This window comes from Hesperophylax consimilis, chromosome 7, assembly GCF_061612785.1.
Source record: "Hesperophylax consimilis isolate HC1 chromosome 7, BYU_Hcon_1.0, whole genome shotgun sequence".
Taxonomy (NCBI): Eukaryota; Metazoa; Arthropoda; class Insecta; order Trichoptera; family Limnephilidae; genus Hesperophylax; species Hesperophylax consimilis.
In genome coordinates, this window is record NC_142842.1 from 39,606,789 (window position 1) to 39,631,916 (window position 25,128).

Sequence of the window (25,128 nt, forward strand, 5' to 3'; positions counted from 1 at the left end):
TCAACTTGCATGCCAGTAAATCAAATGTTGTGCAATCTACTTGCAAGGCAGGTACAGGCATGCAAGTTAGCGTATACACATGATAGTAGCTGGCATGTGCAAGGAGCTTGCATGCAAGTGTGCCAGCTACAGGCATGTGTATTCCCGGCTTTAGAATTGCATCATTTTTAATGCATTAGCGAAGTTTGACAGTGTAAATCTGTTGGATAATTAGTTCGGGATTAGTTCAGTGTTCTTTGGTAGGTATGCATAAGGTAATTAAAGACAAACTTAATTAGAAACACAGCCGTTGGCTCTACGGGAAGAGGCAGGCAGGTACACAATGCCAAGGCATCTCTGGGTCCAACCGAAGTTTTACTGCGACCTAGTCCCTGGTGTTCCACTAAACCAGTGGCGTAGATTCACTTCAGCTCTCGCATTAGAAACGGGCTGCGCTCTCATATAAACACTTCTGCCAATTTCCATTTATAAACAAGGGGCAATAATGGTACCTCATTAAAAGAATCGTGTTGTGAAGGAAGTATAAATGGAAGTACCTCAATTTTTTCTACTACTCCTAATGCATTATTCTTCGTATTTACCGAAATGGTGACTAACTAATGTACTAGATGACTTACGATGTTAACCAATATCAGATACATATACTAGTACAGCTTTTCTAATATTCTTTTGTAAACCATTTTTGGATTCAACTGAACCTGCTTCTGTGCAGTAGGTACTAACCCTTTCAGTACCGCACTTTTATTTCCTCATATAGTAAATATTTTGTGTTTAATGACACCTTAGATAATTAATAGATTTTTCGTAGGTATGATAATATCTGTATAATAATATATGTAATTTTTTCCTAATAAAATCGATTTTATTATTATTATTTGATTTCAATATTTTTAAACCCACGAAGGCAATTTTTTATTAGTGAGAAAAAACACGCATACAAATATTTTATTTAAAAGCATTCGTTTTCTGCGTAACATTAACAAAATTAAAAAAAAAAAAATGGAAAAAAAAACATGAAAATAATAATCCTAACCGAGTAAGACCGACGAAATGTGATCTGTCATACTGTATTTAAGGATTGCAACTTGGAAAAAAAAAACTGAAGTCGTAAGAAATATTCTTCATAAGCCATACGCAAAATACGTGGCTATTTATTTCATTTATATACATATATATTTCTGACAAAAACATTGATATGGATCATGATTACAATAAGATAATTATTTAGAGGATGCCTGCTTCATCCAACCCAAAATTCTATCGAAAAAGCTCTTGGAACCTTACCGAAGGTTTTATTGTATCCAGCAAGAATTTTACAGTGCTTAAAATGCCGAGGATGGAGGTACCATTCATTGGTTAACTTTAACTTCTTGCAAATATCAGCTAGGGAAAGTAAAACGGGTTACCTTCTGGCATTTTTTTTTTCAAAATACTTTAGCAATCGAAATGACATACTTGTACTTTTCACGTTCAAAATTATTTCACTTCTTGTACTGCAATAAAATCCTTCTATTAATTCTGTTATTTTTTCACCATAACAAAGTTACTAGGAATTCGAGCTTTTTCCTTTACTTTACGTCATAAATCAAGTCATTTCTGATGTGAGTCTGTCAAGAAATCCGGATTCGTATCCCGGGATACGAATAACCTGACAATATTTTAAAATACCCTACTACCACCACAGGAAACGGAAAATGTTGCTTTTTTATTATGGAGGACTTAGCCAGCCGAGGAATTGAACACACTACGCCTGGGTAGGACCCAAACTCGATGTCAACTCAGCCACTGACCGGTTTTATTTGTGTTATTTATTTTTATAGACTTTTAAAAGATTCTACTAATTTCGGTTGTCGGTGTGTGAAGTGAAATTTTCCCCAGTTGAATTGTTCACGTTCAATGAACTCAAATTTGCTTTGCATTTAAATTCCAATCTGCTGTATGAGAATAATTCAGACAGGTGATAGCGCAGGTACCTACCTATAACAATAATTTTAATATTTAACAGGCATTAATTTATTATGGCGTTTTCAAAATTCGAAACATAATTATCCATGTAATTATAATTATACTATATTATACTCACTTTTATAATGTAACCATCGTGTAATTTATTTATATGAATGCTTTTATATGGCAGACAGGGTATATTAAATGGAAAAAACTCACTTTGCAATACACCACTTGTTATAGAATGAATAGATGGCTGCCAACCAGGTCTCACTAATCTCAAGCTTCGTCACGACTTATTGCACTCACAGTTTTGTTCAGCTGAATAAAACAAGCATTTTCACACATATCAATTAGCAATTTGGACTTCTCTTTCATGTATTTTGTCTCTGTCTAATATATACTCTTACTTAATATGTTATATTCTGTCTCCCTCTGTCCTCCTATACAGGGTGTATCGGCATGTACCCGACAAACTTTAACCAGCTTTTCCTTAGCACATTTGGAGTAAAAAATGTTATGGGCACTTTGCTGTCCGCTAACATTTTTTTTCAATCAAAAATAAAAAATGATTAAAAAATCAACACTCCGTCACTGTCATTGGCATTGTTTCTCGTGTTTCTGTTATTAGCAAGTGTGTCAAAAATCGTGTTCGCTCTTTCATACACAATAAATAATAATAGCTAAAAATGAGACGAATGGTGCCATGCCATTTCGTTGTGATCGTAAAAGCGCGGTAATGTAGGTACGTACGTATATTATTCAACTTGATGAAGCTTGACTGAAGCGAAACCGGTGGATGTGAAAATTAATAAAAAGCCCGTGGTTATTAAACAAAGTATTTTATTTAAATATAGAATGTCTAATCACAAAGCAATTGCTTCCTACGCAAAAACAAGGATTATTATTAAAGTTAATAATGTTTTTAGTGTATTATTTTAAGAAAATTGAAGATGAGTTGGAAAACCACGGGAACAAAAATTAATTTTAACATATATCGAGAATCGAACAGCTTGAAACGCAATTAGGCTGACCATTTCACCACCAACTATTTGAGTAAAAGTGACAGAAATGTTCATTAAAATAAAATACTGAAAATACAGGATGTCCGAGAGTAAAGTGCACAATCTTCAGGAGGCGATCTTACACGATGGTAGAAGTAAAAAAAGATAAATAAGTGTTTTCGAAATTCCATTGTTTTTTCCCATACAAAAGTATTTTTCCGTAGAAGAATTACATACAAAGAATTCAACCATTGTACCTGAAAAATTGAAATTTCTAAAAAGTTATTTATAATAACCATAATAATATTAATTAGATGATAAATTGATTAGGTCATGGAAAGGTAAGTACTAACACTCTTCATTATACTCTTTACTCCGGTTGTCCGATATCACGCTGGTCCATGTCCAAATCTTCCATCGACCATAATCTTTATCCCGCTGAGCAGCTTCTCCAAGGCTCCTGTACCGTATTAAAACATTGACAACTACATTATGGTTTTATTGGGTCTTCTTTGATAATCATATAAACGGGATAATTTTTTTGTGTTTTGGTTTACCACAAGGACTTGCTTTGGGTCCATATATAGTTATTTTAAATTTGATTTTACACAGCCGAATCCCATTGCTTATTGTAGCTCATTGAAATTTTGGCACTATCAGTAAATGTTGAGAAGAAGGGAAGGTTTTGGGGAACAGGTTGTGATAGTTTTGAAAGTACCTGGCTATTCAGACCTAGTTACTGACTACTGATTGGGGCTTTGCCAATTTAACTCAAGGTTTTATTGTTTATAAACCTACCCACATAAATGTATTATTATTTGTTTTTATCAATCCCATATTGTATCAATTACTTACACTGTTCTCATTGTTCTTAACTTGTATTTCCTTTACTGGTTTACATGCTCGCAAGGGCTCTTTATTATGTATGCAAATATCGTTCCTCATATTATAGTTTGTCTTACAAACAAGATTAAAATAAATAAATTTAAAAAAAAAATTATGTACATTATTACCACCGCTTCGATTATTTTGTAAATGTTGAATACCGAAATGGTTGATCAATTGAAATAAAGCAATAATGCATTTACGAACTGCAAAAGTTAAATTATGAATTTAAACAATAATGTTGATATGATGTTGGATTTTCTTATTTTTCACGACAATCTGAATAATAGTTTACCATAATATGATATTTTTTACATTCCTTTTACTTTCTATCCCACCCAAGTTTTAAAATATGTTTTTTCATTCATATAAGCCACTATCGATGTGATGGTTATAAATTGCTACTAATTCGGTAATCAATATGCTACTCACACCACGAACACTAACTTAGCATGAATTTCCCAATTCCAGAGAGTTACCCGCTGTGATCAAAATCAAAGCTCATCAAGAGTCCAAACGGCGCAATCATCGCAACCTCAGCACCTTCGGGCTGTCAGGTATTCCATAAATATGGAAATTATGAACAAGTTGTGAAAAGGTTATTGAAACCCCACCGCCTCCAATCTCCGATGCGCGAGAACTCGTTTCAATTACCCGATCTGCGCCACCGTTAAGACTCATATTAAGTGACGGCAAAAATAATTTCTCGGACGCGTGAAACTTGCCTGAAGCTCTGCCGCCTTTATTAGGGAATGCAACATCGAAACTATTTATTTCAGGCTTAAATTTAATTCAATCCCGCCAAATATAATACAATAGATGTATATAATAATATAACCAACACGGATTCATGAAAAACCGGTCTACTACATCTAACCTGGTCCTATTTGTCAATTATTTGCACAGCAATATGGACGAAAGGGTACAGGTCGATGCTATGTATACCGATTTTTCAAAGGCCTTCGACCGCGTTATTCACTCAATTCTTTTAAATAAACTTACTCGTCTTGGAATACACGGTGATTTATTTAGATGGATTAAGTCATACATTAGTAATCGTAGTCAAGTTATCTCAATAAATGGTGTCTTATCCAAAATAATAAACGCAACCTCGGGCGTTCCTCAGGGTTCCCATCTTGGTCCGCTTTTCTTTAATATATACTTAAACGACATAGGCTCATGTTTCCAACACTCAAAATTTTTAATGTTTGCAGATGACATGAAAATTTATAAAACGGTCATCTCTCTATCGGACTGTAGAGAGCTACAAAGTGACTTAGATAGGCTCTGCAACTACTGCACAGCTAATTATTTGGACCTCAATGTTTCAAAATGCCACACTATGTCCTTCACCAGAAACAAGCATATAATTAACTTTCCCTATTCACTCCGCGATGAACCCGTGATCTCAAAAACCGAATGTAAGGACCTTGGAGTCTACGTAGATAGTAAACTTATATTTAATACGCACATTTCTTCAATCACTGCTAGATCTTACAAAATGTTAGGTTTCATACTGCGTCTGAGTAAATTATTTAAAAATCCACGTACGCTAGTAATGCTTTATTCCTCACTAGTCAGAAGTACACTGGAATATGCATCGCCTGTCTGGAATCCCAAATACACTTACTATGTCAATAATATAGAGCGCATACAAAATAAATTTATTAAGTACCTAGGTTATAAATACAACAATAATTATATCTGCACTCTCCAATCCCTGAAATCCAGGCGAACGGTAGCTGACATGACATTTCTCCATAAAATAATACACAACGAAATAGACTGCTCAGAACTTCTATCCCAAATAAATTTTAACACCCCATCTAAAAGAACTCGACACACCAACCTTTTTTACACAACTAGTAATAATACAAACGCTGCAGCCAATTCCCCTATTTCTCGCATCCTTCAAACATTCAACTCAATTCAAACAAGCACAAGTACCGATATATTTTTTGATTCTCTCCCTCTATTTAAGAAAAACTGTTTTAGCACACTAAATTCGCCAACATAACACATACAACCACACACAGACACACACGCACACGTACACACACACAAACACTCACACACACCTCTCTCCTTCCCCAGCACACTAATTAACTTAACTTAAAAATGTAACTTAACCGTAAATGTATAAAATACCTCCTATGTATATATGTCAGCGACATGTCATTGGTACCAATTATTATACTAACTTTTATAACTTTGTAACTATTGTCATCCATGTAATTATGTACTGTTTGTTTCTGCAATAAACAAAAATAAAACAAAAATAAAATAAAATAAAATAAAATATAATCATAGTTTGGTCAAAACCTTTTAGAAGATTAGTTGACTCCGCATTCTAGTGTTTCAATCCTGCGTTACTTCGCCCCTTTGCTTAGGTCGTGGGAGAAATCGAAGACGAGGATGTTACAGCTACCACAGTCTTCGTTCTTCATTTTCTCCTCCCTGGCCGGTACATAAGTACCCTGATTCTTCTACTTTAATGGTCCTGAAAAGAGTAAAAATGTCGTGTATTCACCTTAAGCTCCAGTAATGAAATATTACAAACAAAAGGTTTTGTATTTGACTAAATTTGCAAATGAAGTTTCTTTAACTAAAGCATAAAATATGTGTTCTGAACCAATAAAAGATTTCGAGTGGTGCGCCAAGGAGATTGTATAGGTTTTTCTATATATAAATAGGTATTTTTTTGATGATGCCAAAATTTTTATGCTGTAGACAATAAAAGAAGAAGCACGTAACAGCCATTACCTCGGATAAAGAAAAGCGCTGCTAAAGAACTGCTATCCCTATTCCATTCCAACGCTTTCTTCCCTGTCAAGTACTACAAGTAGTAGCAGCTCCTTGACACGTAATGCGATTAATAATATATTTGGGCGAATGGTGCGGTACCTCCTTTGTCCCGGCAGCCGCGGGACGATCGGTCCACGGGCAGTGGCCATCCGCGGCGAGTGCTGATGATGCTTCCGATAAGTGTTTTCGCAAGGCACTCAACTGGAGCGGAATCACTAAAAGGTTTCTCGATTGAAAAAAGGCATTCAAATTTCATCGTTCAATCTTTTAAAGTTTTTTTTTTTACATTTTTTGTGGCTTTCGGGCATTTTTTAAAGATAATGTATACCGACCGTGAATTATTGTAATTTCACTAAAATCTTTCCTTGTGTCGTGGTGGGTAATATTTCGAAATTTTGAAATATTATTTTTTGCCCTTAGCATTTACATCTCGCCGTGGTCAAATTTTTAGTAATTAACGTAAAAAAATCTATAAATGGATCCTCTGTCATTGGCTTCCCTTCACCACAATTTGCATCTCAGAAGGCGAAACAGATATCACGCGTAAAAGTAACTACCTATGCATGGCCGAACAAAATTACGTACAGAAACAAATAGTTTTATAAAAAAAAATTAATAACCAATCATTAATAGCCTGAAACACAAATACAAATTGAAAACATCTTCCGAGAAAAAATAAATGCCGCCGACGGGAACCCCGCACCCTTCTGATTGCCGGTCAGGTGCACTAAGCCACTGTGCTACGTCAGCTTATTTTTAACCGCCAAATAATTCAATAAATACTAGGATTTTATTCAACAATTATTGTTTATTGATTTTTTCACCTAAATTTTTTTTATAAAAACCTAATAAATCTAATCTAGCCATAAAATATCTTTGTTACAATTTATCACATGTCTGACGTATGGTATGTACGAGTATACCTATCTGACATATTATACTTATTTCGTTTGCTCATCAACACTTTGCTTTGACCATTTCTTTCTCATATAAAACAGCAAATATTTAGGTAATATCTCGTAGCGACAAGTAATTACAAGAGATTATTAAAGTAAATGCATTTATTTTTGTTATTTTCCTGAAACCACAAACACAATTTTTTTTTGATAAACACAATTTCTTGCATATTATTACCAGCTACAGTGGACTCTTCATGTGAAAAATAAGTAGATAAAATTGTTAAAATTTCAAGTCAATTTGTGAGGCATAAAAACCTCGTTTGAAATAATTGCAAATTCAAGGTTGTTAAAACTAATAACATAAATTGACTCATGTTTGTCGAATAAACAAGCCAATTATCATTACTCTGACTGTCAATTCAGAAATCACCGCCGATTATTAAATGATTAAATTGCATGTTCGCTTTTTATGATGTGGTAATCATAATTTGGTAACTTTACAGCAAACGTACACGTGTTTAGATCGTTATTCGACTTACATAATTTGACGTGCTATAGTATCTGCAATAATATTAACCCATTTTTAACCGGTGTCAATTTGAAACTTACTCAATGTTAGAGATGTTCTTTTTTCTTCTTATTTTTCTTTTTTGTCATAGCAAGAATATTTTTGTCACAGGAAGAACCGTTTGTATCTATTCGGAGTTTTTGTCACGGCAATAATCGTTTGTACCTATTCGGAGTTTTCATGTCAGCAAAATAAAATGATTTCACCGAAAATGTTTTGATAACTTCAAATAGACAAAAAGTTGCCAGGTATATACCTAAATACTATCTATCTAGGTTGAGTACTTGGTACGACGTGGCTAAATAATATTTAAAATGTTTTCCCGGAGAACGAAATGATATAATACATGGATTTTTTTTAATTTTTTTTTTTTTTATACTCCACACAGGAGGCCCTGAAGAAAATAATTTCCCTCAGGGCCTATGTCATATTTGGGGATGCTGTGTGGAGGGTCTTATTGTGGAGAGGAAGGAGTGAACATGGGTCTTGAAGAGTCCCTTGTTGTAGGAGGGAGGAAACACAGAGGCCGGCAGTTCGTTCCACAGCCGAGCTGTTGAACTTAAGAACGAATCGTAGAAGCGACCCATTCTCATGTGACAAATGTCAACCGTGTACAAATGATGGGCGCGCGTTTGGCGTGTATCCCGACTACGCACCGGTGCCGAAGGGATCAATGACGCTAGTTCCTCAGAGCATCTTCCATTGTAATACTGATAGAACAAGGACAGCATACCTACCTGACGCCTGAGCTCTAAAGATTGCAGTCCGTTTATTAAGATTGGGGAATCTATCAAACGGACCGCCCGTTTCTGCACAGAGTCAAGGGTTTTTTTCAGGTATTTAGGGGCTCCGGACCAGAGATGGCTGCCAAATTCGACAGTAGGGCGCACTTGCGATTTGTACAGGGTCAGCAGTTGTGTACTATTAAAGTATCTGCGGGCCCTGTACAGTACGCCCAGCTTCTGAGAGGCCAACTTTACTCTGGCTTCGATGGAGCCCCCGTACCTGACCTTGTCACTTATAGTTACACCAAGCATATCAATGGAAGGACTGTTCGGAAGATTGCTTCCGTTGAAGGAGACTAGATTATCATTTGGATCCCTTTTAGACGTAATCAGACAGGATTGGGTCTTTGAAACATTAAATTCGACGAGATTATTAAAGCCCTCCGAGCCGTTGGAGTTTGTGTGCCCTTTGGGGGCTTGTCAAACAAAAACCTATCATGAACTGTACTGTCATCCGCGTAACAATGAATGCACATGTCAAAAGGTCATTGATGTTCAACAAAATCAAAGTCGGAGACAGAACCGATCCCTGTGGGACGCCAGCATTTATGGAGTGTGAGGAAGAGGTGAAACCGTCAGCAACCGCCTGAATCGACCTATCCCTTAAAAAGTCAGCAATCCACGTACACAGGGATGCGGGAAGTCCGTAAGAAGGCAATTTGTTGGTCCTCTGTGTCAGACCCGGTCAAAGGCCTTGGATATGTCTAGTGAGACCGTTTGGGTCTCACCGTGACGTTCCAGGCACCGCCCCCAAACATGCGACACATACGCGAGAAGATCACCGCACAAGCGGTTCCGCCGGAATCCGTATTGACTGTCGTTGATAATTTTGTTCTTCTCGAGGTATGTGAGCAGTTTGTCGTTGATCACACGTTCCATCACTTTGGACAGAACTGATGTGATCGCTATGGGGCGGTAGTTGGCCGGGTTGGAGCGGTCACCTTATTGGATTGTTAATTTCACATACTATTCAAATGAATTGATTCTTTAGCAATCCTTTAACTTGCTGGGGGTAATAACAATACCCTTTCAATTAATGTCTAATTAACAATATATTAATTTAATTAATTAAAGTGTCTAATTAACAATTTTACTATTGGCTTTTTTACCAGTACCATCTTTTATGAGGGAAAATTCTTAACTGGAAAAAAAACCTTATACAAATGACAAAAAAATAGTTCAGTTATACTATATACTATGAAACTATGAAGTATTATGCTATATTTCAAAAGAAATAAATTGTGTTGTGGAAGGGCTTGAATAATCAATAGTCGTACGCCACTTTTTATTTTTTTTATTTTTTTTATTAGTGTCTATTTAATAAGGTGTGATGAGATTTACATTATATAAAAATCTATAATATTTCATTCATATAGTTTCTTCTTAGTCCTCCTCACTAGGTATTCCTGTGCTGAGGCGGACTGGTAGATTTTTTTGATTTTCTGTTATTTAGTTTCTATGATGTTTTTAGTACATTTTCTAGTATGTCTGCATCAATTTCTTTCACCCATGTTTTGATTTTTTCCTTAAGCTTATTTATCTTTTCTATCTTTTTCAAACTTGGAGGAAGGATATTGTAAAGTTTGGTTGCCAGATATATGTGGTTTCTTTGGCCAAAACTTGTCTTGAATTTTGGAACATCTCGTATATCCCTTTTTGAGGCTCTTGTATCATGTATCCGAGTTTCATTAGGAGATTTTCTGTTTTTAAAATGATTTATTAAAATATTCTTGGCATATATTTATTTCAAATTTAGAATATCAAAACACTTGAAAATATCTTTTGAGGAGGTTCTGATGGGTAATTTTAGTATGGTTTTTATAATGCTCTTTTGAGCAATATCTAAGTGGTTCATATTATTAGCTGTAGCAGATCCCCATACTAGAATTCCATACTAGAACTTACTTATTCCCCACGCAATACTTATGAGTAAAAATTATTGAAGATCAGTTAAATTAATGTTTCCTTCTGCAATTCAACTAATTCGTACGAAACTAATAACTTTATTAAAAGTTATTAAATGGTTCATACTAGATAAAAAAATGAAATTTTTTTTTAACTAAATAAAAAACATTCAAAAAAATAGCACAACCAAAAGCATTGGTATGTTTTCCATGAACAGCTTTGTAATACTCGAATACCTTCATAAGACACACGTTAGTGTTGGTAACTCAATTAATACCTTTATTAGACACACTGTTGGTAACTCTATTAATCACCGACATGTTCAATCAGATACATAGCTGTCACATACCTCAGTTCAAACCGGAAATTAAGTGTCTTAGACCAACAATTTATATTGCAAATATTAATAAATTAATGATTAAACAAATATGTATCTAAATATTTCTCGATTATAAGATATTTTTATCAGAGATGAGCGCATATTAAAGGAATCGTGAATAATTTTTAAAAAAAAACATTCACCGTAAAAGATAATAGGAATCATTAATATTCAGTTGTGTCGATCCTTTAATTCAGTTCACATATACATTGATATGCAAATAGCCTTCATCCCGATAAGTTCCTTTGGAACCATTTCCGGAGAGGCATCAAGAACCTTCGAAAACTATGAAATCAATGGCATTGCTTCTTTTCAATGTGTTTTATTTCGGCTTGTGGACAAACGCTTAACTCTTATAATTTTATGTAAAATGGGATATTTATACATGATTTCTTTTGTTATTCCTGGGTACTCTTACTCGTCGATATAGATTTTGTGTACAAAATGACGTTGACCAACAACAAAGCAGAACTAAGCAAAGAAATTCTGAATTTTCAGCTGTAAAGTTATATAACCAACTCCTACCCAGTATCAAACAAATTTAAAAAAATACTGTATAAAGTCCATCAAATTTTAAGGAATGGCTTAAGGAATTTTAGGAAAAAGGAACTGAATAGTATTTCAAAAATATCGTTGTCGAAGTTACTGAAAAAATACCCAAACCATGACGTTGTGCCATAGAAGTCGCTGAAAATCATCTATTCAAAACCTTGTTCCCATCAACACAGGATCTCTTACTTATCAAGAAAATATTCTACAAACTCTTTCATATTTTATACATACCTTCTTAAAATGTCAAAATTGTTATATTGTAATTACCTAGATATACTTCTTATTTATATATATTTTACAAATTAATCATCTCCGCTGAATTATACAATATGCTGTAACAAAAATAAAGTACCGGTGTATAGTTTAGTTATGTGCGAACAGACACCATGTTTTGTTACAAACCATGTTTTATCTAAAAAACGAATTAATCACAGTTGCTGCAACTCCAATTTGTCCCAATGCAATTTGTGGAGAACTAAATTAGTAAAAGATGTGAAAATTTTTCATGACATTGATTACGTTTTCTAGGAGTATTTCGAATTCCGGGGAAAAGAGGTTGTTTTTGAGCACAAAATGAAAGCTCTTGTTTTCTCTGCTGAAGATAAATGAGCCACCTCGGAAAAGACAGTCACTATATCTCAGGGCGCGACCGACAAACATCCGAGTGCTTGGCGCGGAGCCCAGGTCATATGTCGAATGTCAAAACATTTATTTTTATTGATATAGCTTTTCTTCAGGCAGGTTACCTAGACACATTCATGAAGTCAATTGTGTCATGGTGTGAGGTGAGAATTGAGAATCGAACGAATGGTTCAATTTATTGTTGCAACGATTCGATCTCGACTACGATAACGATTATCATTATGACTAACCTGTACGATGCGTTGGCTTCACATTAGCTACTTTACAACTTTCAATTTGTTTTATTCAGTGTTCACAAGAAACCTCCCTACATTAAGAATATGAACTTCTACATGAAATGGCTCTAGACACTACTAAGTCACTCTAGTGGTTAGAATTGAAAATATATATTCTCCCATCCCAACGCACACCGCACTCGCAGTGGAATGGATGGATTCAAACGTCACTTCTAGATATACCAGATTCTTAAAGGGACCCTCCAAACAGCATCCCCAAATATGGCATAGGCCCCTCTGGAAGTTCTTTCCTCGGGGCCTCCTGTTGGAGTTTTCCAACTCCCCTTCGCGACTCTCTCTGCAATATAAATTCTCAATTATTAGGGTTGCAACAGTTCCCCCTGGTTTCCGACATCAGTGGTAGGCATCACAATTTAAAGATAAAATTGAACACCATAATACGGGATTGCTTCTACATCTGTTTTTTCCAGTATATTTGTATTTTTCAAGAAGAATGTTTTTTCAGAATGAAGTTGTCTCCTGCAACAGAATTTCTTATCATTTACAAAAAAGTATCATTTCAATAAATAAGAATACAGAACTTATCGGAATTTTGAAAAATACCGAACATTACTGAAAATATAATCCATCAAAATGTTGATAATCTCGCCGACCGTCCAACGAGCGTGTTACGTCACGATTCATAAAATGACTGGCGCAGTAGTATCCGTTACTGACATTCGAATTGTGAATTGTGACACGTGATGTTCCCGATCTCAAATTGAATGCTTATAACTTCGTCAGTTTTTGAGATATCGGAAAAGTGATTTTTCTGTCGTTATTAACTCTTTAAGTAATTAAAAAATTTTCATTAAAATATGAGGCAACCTCGTTAAAATAAAACAGAAACAATTTTAAAAAGAATCGATTTGAAATGTTGGCCATCCCTCCCAAGGGCCGAGTTACAGAGATATTGCTTATCCCGCATTCCTCCGGTCCGGAGCAGTTAGACTCTAGCAGGAGGTACATTACAAGTAACAAGTTTAGTTACCAGCTTATATTGCGTATTTGAGAGTGTGGGATGATGTGTTCTGTATCTTAACGCCATCTATGAAATAAAGTGTTAATGTTTCTTAGGGGAATACCCGCGACCGGAGATGCATTAATCTTACTTTAATAACACGAACTCGTTGGGACAGATTGTTAACTCTGAGATAAAAATAGCTTATATCAGAAAGGCCATCATTTTTAATAAACTTACTGATGACTGATAACTGTTTCGCCATTTCTGTGCAGGGGTACGAAACTAGGAGAGATGTTGTATGATGGTTTTACGATCCGAAATGGTCCACCTCTAGTAATCTTCTTCGTACAGTGGGAGAGTTTATGATGGCTGCTGACTACGTAAGAATTAGGAATGCCGAGATTTTTTAGCCATTTAATAGCATCTGGTATCGCATCGTGCAGCGTCGATGTTCCCTCTAGGAACTGATGGAGTGGGCTTCTTGCAATGTTTACTCTGATTTGAAGTTATCCACATTCATATTAATTTCACCGATTTTTGTGAATCATATATGTACCTACAACCTACGCACAGCAACTGTACTGCATGCGGATTAATGTTGTCCACGATTCTTTTTTTGCTTACGCTCTGAATCCTTTGTCAGCATGATTCCGCACTAACAAGATGGCACTTTTGTGTTTAGCATAAGTATACCCACACTTTTTCATGATAGACCCGGAAATTTCACACGAATATTTATACATGTAGCATGGACCAGATCCTCTCATTGCGTATGAAATTAGGAAATAGAAATAGGAAATTTTGCACTAATATTCATACATTTCTCACGCCAAAAGCATATATACTATGCGAATTTACTGTGGAACACGTAACTGCAAGTGTGGACCAGCAAGGTGTTTTTATGAGTAGAAGGGGGTGCATGGACCAGATCTTCTAATTGCGTATTGAGATCTGCTCAGTGCTCACTAAGAAGTTTCTGGTAAAAACCAGAAACTTTTATGTGCCTCTATAGATCCACAAAAAGCGTACGACCGAATCGACGATATCCCACAGTATTTGGGCTTCAGGGTATCGATTCTCCAATCCAGGCCGCTCGCAATCGCCGTCGAAAGTACTTACATTGGTCGACTCTCTTATTCTTGAGTCTCGTCGAAAGTGCATACGTGTCAAAAGACATTCCACTCGGAACAACTCACTCGTTATTCGAGTGGAATGACTTCGTCGACAATCGAGGGCCAGTACGTTTTGACGATGTTTGCCGAAGACCGCGTTTCTGTCTACCTCAAGGAAAGCCTTGACAAAAGTAAATCATTAGCTTCGCGTTTTAGCTGATTACAGTACTAGGAAAATAAAAAGTTTTAATTTCCTAAAACCACACTGGAAACTGTCTTATGATTATAATATCCTAAAAATTCAAAATTACAACGTGTGATTAATTAGAAGCAATTGGCCTTGCTTGACGTTCCGCCCTTTGCGTAAATCAGCCCGAATATTCGTGTACCGTTTGTTACACAGAAATAACTTGTAAATTTAGACGTTAACAAATTCAGCTATAAATAAATTGGACAGACAAGCGAGTGTGGACACTAAATTACACCGTCCATTAACACGCGAATATCGTATTATATTAGTGCCTCTCAGCTCTTCTCAATAGACGCATACGGAATAACTCGTATTTATAATCATTCTGTATTCGAAATGCCAAAAGAAAAACCTATAATATATAACATAATTATAACCTCACTATTGGGAAATATGGTGAAATTGAGGAAAGAAATATAAATCGATTTTTTTGCTAAGCAACTTTTGCATTCCCAAGGTTTTTAGAATTATTTTCCTATTACTTTCGTCTTGATTAGTAATAATAATAGGTATTTTCACAAACTATGAATACCGTTAAAAATTTGTGGAGGATTCTTGTGGAACTTTCTTTTTCTGATTATGATAACCTTACTAAAATATGTAACTTTACATTCATAATTCTTGTAAACACCTTTTTTGTATTCTGATACGTTGTCACGCAAATATACTATTTTAGTGTCAACTTAAATACGAAATGTGAACTTGTATTAAATGGGTGTGCAACATATAAATATCAGAATAAATTTATGGATAACGTTAAATTTGACATGAATATGTGGTAGATACTCTCTACTCTGTTCAATGGGCTGAAATCATTTTCAAAAACAATCTAATAAATTGAAAACAAAGTGCAAAGTAGCGGGAATATATGCCTCTTGCACACAGTATGCACATTACTGCATTTAAAAGATTTACTTTATTGCTTTGTTTTTATTAGTCACGAATGCTTGATCCATCTTGATAATCTCAATTCAACGTCTTTCAGCGGACATTATGCTATGGATGATTATTATATTATGGATGAGTGAATGTTTTACAAATACTTATGGCATCGCCCTGGACTAAACTACCAATGTGAATCAAAAGTTGATTGGCTGTGACCATGTTTTTTTTAGTGTTTCTTTATTCATAAAATTTAAATGATTTCAATTTTTTGTGTTCTTTACAACCACCATACTAGGCTCATTCCCGTATTATGGTAGTCATAATGCTTTTAATTACAATGTTAAGATGTTTAGTAACCACATCTAAGAAAAAGCAAGATATCTTCGCATTTCCACTTTCACATCTCTACTTTACTTAACTTTTTCAACTTCATCATATTCCCCAAAATGAGGTTGCCAAAATTTCTTTAGCTGGTGGCAGTTGAGATGTATGACAAAAAAGGAAAAGATTTAAGACGCCGTTTTATTATTATTACGAGAATCACTGAAACATCCTCCTGGCTGATAAATTACAAATCTTCAGGGGCATATTATAGAGCCAAAATAATCATACTCGGGCATTGACTTAAGTTTAAAATACATAAATTTTCTCAGGTGATCCTTTTTGTGCTTTTAGTTTTTCTCTCTGCAGGTGCAGATTTTCTGGGCTATTCTCAGGTTTCAATACGAAACATTCTGGGCTACTCTCATTTTTCAATACAAAACATACTGGGCTACTCTCATGTTGCAATACAAAACATTCTGGGCTACTCTCATGTTGCAATACAAAACATTCTGGGCTACTCTCGTGTTTCAATACAAAACATTTTGGGCTTCTCTCATATTGCAATAAAAAACATTCTGGACTACTCTCATGTTGCAATAATTTTTTTTTGTAATATCGGATCGTATTGTTTTATTCACGTTTACTTATTACTTTACTATCCTGAAAGAGTCTTTTAGAGTTATACCGACACCAACTGAGTGTCGTTCTGAAGGAGATCTAACCCTTTTGGTGTTTTTTTAAATGTAATGGAACAATGGAAATTTTCTTAAAGTAATCATTTATACAAAAAAATAAATGTACCTACCTCGCAGTTCTATCGGTAATACAGTACTTTACTTAGCACTTACAATAAACATTTGTATTGTGGTGAAACTACTATTGGTTTGAGACCTTACTAATGGCCAGATGCTGTACCTAAAATGCCAAATATAATTATCAATTGTAACCAACAGGTAATAGAAAATTAAAAATTAAACACTTTTTAGTGTGTATCATTAAAAAAATGAACTGTGACAACAATATTGAACTCACGAAAACTATGCATTAAACGTAGGTACGAAGAAATGAAATGTGCCTGTGAAGATTCAATTTTCTATACATATAAGCAAAGTTGTTATTCCATAATTTACATTATTTAATTAGGTGTTAATGCATTTCCGACATCGGACAGTTTATTTACATTACACGATCGATACATAAAATGAGCCCACGCGAGGGAGTATGTCCGTTACCACAAGAACTAACCGACGAGGTAACGCATTGAGAAATTCTTAACTAAGTTGTTATCAATCGGTTATGAATTAATCTCTCCGGTCTTAAAATATTATTTATTGTGAGTTCACATGATCGACTTTCTCGACGTTAGAAAGTTTTTGGTACTCTAGATTAGTATTTTTACATTGCGTGAACTACTATAATTTTTAATTAGTGTCACAGGCCAGGCCTGTGTGTGCTTGGAATCAACCGTAGGTGCCTGCGCAAATTAATAACACGCGCCTACTCAGATACACCCATTAGTGGTATCTGGAGTGCTATAATCTCAGTATCAGCCGGTAAAATACCACAATTCAGGCTAGAACAGTGGCTTAAAATGGAAATAGCTGTTTTTGATGACCAAATCTGAAGAGCCAGGTACTTCTTAACTTTCCTCTTCCACTCCCCTCCATTTAGTCTCACAACATTCCACAGCTAGCTAAACTTCAGTGAGAAAAGACCTGCACAAATTGACTGACGACTTTTCTGTTCAATAGTGAAGATTAAACCATCGCCCCACGATTCATTGGTTCCACGCGGCCGATGAGGCTGCGCAACGCGTTTAATAGTAGGAAACGGAAACTATAAGAGATGATCGATGACCAACGAGATGATGAATACGATTCTAAAATCTACATCAATTACATATTATATCTGATATTTGTAGAAAGCCGGCAGCTGTCAAATAACTACGTAGTTAATAATTGGACGAAACGCTCCTAGCTAGAACTGACAGTTAGCCACGAGGCATTATACACTAACACCTACGTATTTCAGGGAAATTAAACTAACATATTTTGACAATTTAGTGGTTCAAGAATAGTAGACCTCGCGTCTGAAAAATATGTTTCTATTTTTCTCTTACATAAATCAGAACCAAAATTTCCTCTCAAAGTAAGATTTGTGTAGGAACTTAAATACCCACCTACTTATTAGTTAAATTTCAAATAAGGCATTATACAATTTGTTTAAAGAACTGTCACTATCTTAATTTCAATTATTTTTTAAAACTTTCTTCGGGCACACAGTTACCATAATAAAAAAATAAAATAACGGTAACGATCAAAAATCAAATAAGCAAAAAAACATTACGTTTAAAGCATGAATATATTTTAACAAATGTTCCATGGACGAACGTGCTGCCGAAATGATAAGAGCTTTGAGTAAATATTTACCTACGACTACCGTTTTTACTACTACAAAAAATTGCCCCTTTAATAACGCCTGCTCGCGTCCCCTTTAGAGTTATATCCCAGTTTTCAAGTAGTTTGTGGGCTACGCTAGGTTTGTATAGACTGGTTTGTGATTTAATTCTACCTAATCCAACCTAACCTAACATGTACGGAATATTTTCTCAAACGGTAGTCGTAGGTAAATAATTACCGAGCTTTGTTTTAGAGGTGGAATGCGCGAAGGCTATCATCATCATCATCATCATCAAGCGGTCAGTTGATTGTGCCTGACAAAGAAGTATCATCGGCTATGATAATATTCAATCTTAAAGCTTACTGTTCCAACTGTCAACCTAGTATCCGCACTCCAAGATATGTTTACTTGGACCCTCCTTATGGATATGTCCAAACACTCCGCCAGCCCTATTGCTCATTGTGTTTGCGAGTGTTTACCTTCCTCTCTGATATCTCCAGTGCCTAATAAGAAACACATTTTCCAGCACTAGTCGCCGTCGAGTGTCAAGCGGATCTCCCGATGTGGCAACACTTGATCTGCGTGAGAAAACATTGTGATCACCCACGCGGGGTTGCCAGGAATTAAAATGTAATACAAGTTTCGGATCGGCGTTGAGAACTCGGCCTTCAAAATATCATCTGGATGATTTACTTTGTCCGTCTTTTTTTACACGTACACTATTGTTGACAAAACTGAAAATATGCAAATAAATTCTAATTCAAAAAATGTATGTGCATACCAAACATGATTGCTTACCCCCTCACCCCCTCCCGCCGAGAAATTTAGCGAGGCACTTCGAAATGACCTAATTTCATGTACCTATCGTTTCATTTCAAAAAAAAGTTTAATTCACCAGAGCGAGGGGGATACTGTCTATACTCTATAGTCTATACTGTTACTAACCAAGTTGAGAAAATTTAATTATCGATTTGCCGATTTAATCCGAATTAGCTACTTTGATATTAAATTTGTAGTAAATAAATAAAATAAAATAATTAATATTATTTAACTTATTGCGAAATTATTTCTCACACTTGTCAATAAATAGTGACTGATAACAGCACAGGTACTATTATTGTAGAATTAATACGAGTCACAATTCACAATCTTCAAGATGTATTTCTTCGTCAACTTGTACTGTATTGAGTAGGGATGTCGTATGACATTTCCACGACAGCTTATCTGTATAGAAAAAAACGTACGTCGGTATTTTAATGAGTTTATTATTATTCACACGGCCCAAAGATGTGTCATTTTTGTTAACATGTCGACAACAGCCCAATTTCCGTGGTCCCATTTTGAAAACGTTTAGCAAAATTACGAATATCTTAAAACCAGTGGATAAATGAAACATAATTACGATACAATTAACAAAAATACATGATTTGGAAAATAAGTTTTTTTCGGTGCGAAATTCTAATCGTTATCGAAGTCAAACAATTATTTATTGCAATATAAGAATGCAATGTAAAAGCCCGGCTGGGCGTAAAACCAAATAAAATAAAACTTACCTGTTTACTTCAACTCGATAGTTAACAATAAAATTCCGACGCAAACTCAAATGCACGGACCGCTATTTTTTAATCGTATTTATACTGCGTTTTTAAATATTAAGACATTTGAATACTACTCTTCCATATAAGCGTTAGCTTGTGTTTGGAAGAGGAGTGCACACTACATTATTGTAGTTATTTATAAGCAATTAATAATATACAAAATGAAACAAACACTTAGTTTTAAACCACTTTATTTCGAGTTATATTCGTCGACCGGTTTCGATTTTTTAAATTATCGAATTTTCGATATTTTATTGTCCTGAAGAAGATTGAGTCCAATCGAAACCGGTCGACGAATATATCTCAAAATAAAGTGGTTTAAAACTAAGTGTTTGTTTCATTTTGTATAATGTCAAGCCACAAAGTGTTGGCTTTCTTCGATAAATTAATAATATGTTAGGTATTACGTGTTGTAGTAAGTACATTAAAGAGAGAAAGTAAAAATAGATACATTATGTGTTTGGTCGAAGTAATATAAGTGTAAGTGGTTAAAGTAGATAAGTAAAATAATTTACACAGAAAATGGGTGATGTGGTTTATTTTTAAGAGAAATTCATTTGGAAAGAGTTTTTTTTTGATAAGTTTGTCTTTAAAATGTTTTTACATAGTGTTCAATGTTTGGATTTTGTCATTACTTTCTTCCGGTAATCGATTAAAGAAAGCTCTTCATTAGTAAGTATAATAATTTTGGGCATTGAAAACTTTATTTAAGTCAAGTTCGAGTTTCAGTTATAAAATGTTTTTATTTTATGATTTGAATTATTGAATTTTTAATGTACAGATTTTTAAATTAAGGTACATGACATTCTTCGAATAAGCGCTTTGTTGGGTAGTCGATGAGTTTTTTTTTAATTATTTTAATCATTATTCTCTGTACAACTCCAATTGGGAGAAGGTTAGTTTTATCGACTGAAATATGTATATTATTCATTTTCTATTTTTTTTTACAACTTGGTCCTTTCATTTCAGATTTTTATCAATGATTACTCCTAGATATTTGATTTTGTTTGTTGCTTTTAATATTGTGAATTTCGAAACGCAATAATTTTTATTGTGAGTTTTGTAATTGTTATGTTTAATAATGTCAAAGTGTATCGTTTGTTTGTATTGAAAATGGAAATACAAATGTTTATTCACTATTTAGATGTAGTAAGTTAATGTCCATAATTTATGTATATGTTACCGTATAGTTCTAGATTTGCGGTGTATAGACATATTATACAACCAGCTTGACATTTGTCACGAATTTAATATCGAGTAAAGTATGTATGCCCGTTTGTACCTATGTATAAATGACTGGTACTTTTGTACCTATGCGTGTAATGAACAAGTACCTGTTGGAACCTCTGCGGTAGGTACTTGGCACCGGGTACTTACGCCCCCGTCGTATAATTGGATAAGGCCAACAGAAGTCGTGACAGGTAGTGGGCAGTGTCGGTAATTGAGTTGTCACTGAGGTTTAATCGTTGGTCAGTTAACAAGAGCCCAGATTAAATGGGGAATTATATCTGGTCTGTGATCGTATTATTTCAGTGTTAATTAAATAGCTACTATTTTTGTGTATTTTCGTTTGTATTGTAGTGATGAAAGTATCTAAATTTCTAAAGCGGATGAGTAATGTTGCGTAACGGTCTACGAATGTAATTTTTAGTGGGAAGTTTTCCGGTTTAATTCCACAATTTCAATAATTGATATTTTCAACTAGTAAACATCTTACCTCCATGATGTTTGTCTGAAAAGTTTATTGTTAATTTTGTGTCGATTGTATCAGTGCCCTGGGGGCGATTTTTCCCGAAAGGGTGCTACACAAGTTATTACATTATTATTATTAAAAATGTTCTGCCGAAACCTTATTTATAAGTGGATTTCTTAAACAAAACTAATGTGCATCTTGAGTGGATTGTAATACCTAAAGTAATGCATGTAGGTTTATTAATGGTATTCACTCTATAAATAAATCTCAGACATTAATACGGCGTATATATTACGTACGTATTCGTTAGGCAGGAATTTGTGTATTTCGAGATGTCAAGGTGCTCCACTGTCAGTCAGGAAATTATCTCCAAATTCGATCGTGATAAAAGAATGAAGCACGATGGGTAATTAACAAAATCTTGTCGTTACTGTTACTAAATGTAGCATCTAATCCGCAGCACAGATTTATTTTCTTGTATTTTAATTACGAAAAGGATTTGATTAGCTCTCGGCGTAAAAAAATACTCTTGATGGCTGTTCATTAAATTACTTGTCGTTTCAAAATGTTGTCTTGTTTTTCTTTTTAAGTTTAAAGTAAACAGCAAAAACGTGCGCAAACTTTTGATTTCTTTATTAATTTTAAAATTTTCCTCCTTTTCGCTGGCAGCGGAAGAGTTATTTACGACGCAACATTTAGTTTAATCCGAAAAAAAGAGCTTTTGGTATGTTTCTTGAAGTATTTATAAAATATCGCAGTCGATAAATATAGTCTAAAATAGCCAATTTAAAAATACCACTTGTTGGAAGATCACCGAACAGTCTCGGAAGAAAAACACTATGTTCTTTAATATTCTCAGACATTTTATTCCTCCGCAAATAGGGGAAATACACTCAGGATGTAACCGAATACAGCAGAAATGAAATCCCTCAGGCGAATTAGTTATAAACCGAGTGTGTGAATATGTAGATCCGAATAAAATGTAAAACCGGTGAAGAATGGATGAATGGAGAATATATTAAGTGCTAGTCAGTGGAAATAGAAGTGGCATGGTCAAGGGAATCCAATACTTCAGTAACCCTATGTCAAGAGTCGTTACAACAGTAAAGCGTCTTGGAGACGGTGTGATAAATGAAGAATGAGTATGTGCCAAGACAGAGTTGTGTGGCATTTTATCTTCTCTGCCTGCCCTTGCAGATATTTTAATCACTCTTTATAAGTTCGCGGAGCTTAATTCAATTCAATGTGATTTTTTTTTCTCGAACGAACAATTTCGATATTTACGACAATCTTATTGAAAAAAAATATTTAAAAATAAGAAAATTAAATGAATTAATTCTCGCCACAATAAAACAACAAAATGTCAGCCACGTCATTGGATACGAATTATCGCTCGCAAATCCCAGCGAAACGGCTTTCGAGAAATCCAGAATAAAAACAAAGCAAAAAATCCAAATGCCTCCTCCACACGAAGACGAGGAAAATATCCCATAATGTGGTGGCAACTTATTGTAAACATCTCCGCGAATCCTCGCTTTGTACGTCTTTATGAATGGTCCAGCAACTGGCGACTGGTTCTGACTAGTCATCGACATAAATACTTGTACATGAACATGGTTGGTGACACTGTGAGCGAGCATTTCACTGGTCGGCAGGTGAATGTCTATAATTCAGAATAGTGAAATATTATTTTAATCGATGACTATGGAAAAACTCCATTGCTCAAGGTCCTTGTGAGTTTCCTATTAATAAAACCTAAATCACTCGCAACATGGTTTTAGTTTTGCGATTTCGTTTGATACACCTCATAAGAGCGCCCCTGCCTGCACTACTACACTTACAGACAGGACGGACAGGGGAACTATCACCGCCGGATTGGACAGCGCTGTGAGGTGGATTAAGGTAGATGCTGTGGGAAGGGATTTATTAATGCGGGTCTTGAAGAGGCCCGGATGTGCGAAAGAGGAAACACAGATGCCGGAAGCTCGTCGGATGCTCGGTTGCATTTTCACACTTGTTATGTGCAGATTGCGACGGAAAAATACAGCTTTCGTTTGTTTGTTTTATGTTAATTAATAAAAATAAAACACTAATTATTGTAGATTTGATTAAGACTGACCGGTTTCGCTTGGGACAAGCATCTTCAGGGTTCCAAATAAAAAAAGTGTTTTATTTTTATTTAATAATATGTCAAACCACAAAGTGACTGCTTTTAACCAAAATATATTTTTATGTTTACCAAGGCACGATTATGTTTATTTTTGTGATGTGTGTTTGGCTGCCACGTTACTTATTTATTCGTTTTCTGGAAATCAACATTTTTCAGTTTGTACATGTGTGTAGAATGGAAAAAAATATAAATAAAAAGGGAATTAATTAAAACAAAAAATCGCTGATGACATTAATTTTTTTTATATGTTATGGTGTTATTTAATGCCTGTTCGTATATCGGTATTTAGTGTTTAGTATTAAGCATTTACACAATCTTCAGTTGTCAATAAAAAATTCAGACTTTACCGACTTCACTGTCCGACCCACAAATTTATTGTACATTTAAACATTCTCTCTTGGAGTATAAATTTTAACAAGCGATTTAACTAAATATATGTGAAAGAAATAAATGTAGAAATCTAATATTTAATAAAACACTGAATTCATGTTTTTATTCGTGAATGTAGTACAATTGTGTTCAACTTTAGTTGTGAAGTGTTGTAGTTCAACATAATTGCTTAAATACCCATTTTAAATCATAGAAAGCGTAAAAAAATATTGTACCATTCGATACTACCTACGAATAATTTACTGCCTCTGAAACCTGATGTGTTAGTTTAATATTTAAATTCCAGTACTAAAGATATTGTTTTTGTTTCAGCGTGTGATTGCCACCCGGTGGGGGCCTCCGGGAAAACCTGCAACCAGACCAGCGGACAGTGCCCTTGCAAGGACGGTGTTACGGGTCTCACCTGCAACAGGTGTGCTCGCGGCTACCAACAGAGCAGATCCCATATCGCGCCGTGTGTCAGTGAGTAGCCCTTACGTATTACGTACCCTAATGTTACCAGAATAAACACGAGCTGCAACCACACGTGCAACCAGACCGGCGGACAGTGCCCTTGCAAGGACGGTGTTACGGGTCTCACCTGCAACAGGTGTGCTCGCGGCTACCAACAGAGCAGATCCCATATCGCGCCGTGTGTCAGTGAGTAGCCCTTACGTATTACGTACCCTAATGTTACCAGAATAAACACGAGCTGCA

The 25,128-nt window shown here is 35.0% G+C and overlaps 1 protein-coding gene across 1 annotated transcript in view; it reads left to right on the top strand.

Annotated features, from left to right (window-relative positions):
* LOC149422747 (netrin-1-like) overlaps positions 1-25,128 on the top strand; it is a 446,444-nt gene that overhangs the window by 372,797 nt on the left and 48,519 nt on the right. The window contains exon 3 of the mRNA XM_089633494.1: positions 24,745-24,894. Coding sequence (XP_089489620.1) covers positions 24,745-24,894 — 150 coding nt within the window. The remainder of the gene's footprint in view (positions 1-24,744; positions 24,895-25,128) is intronic.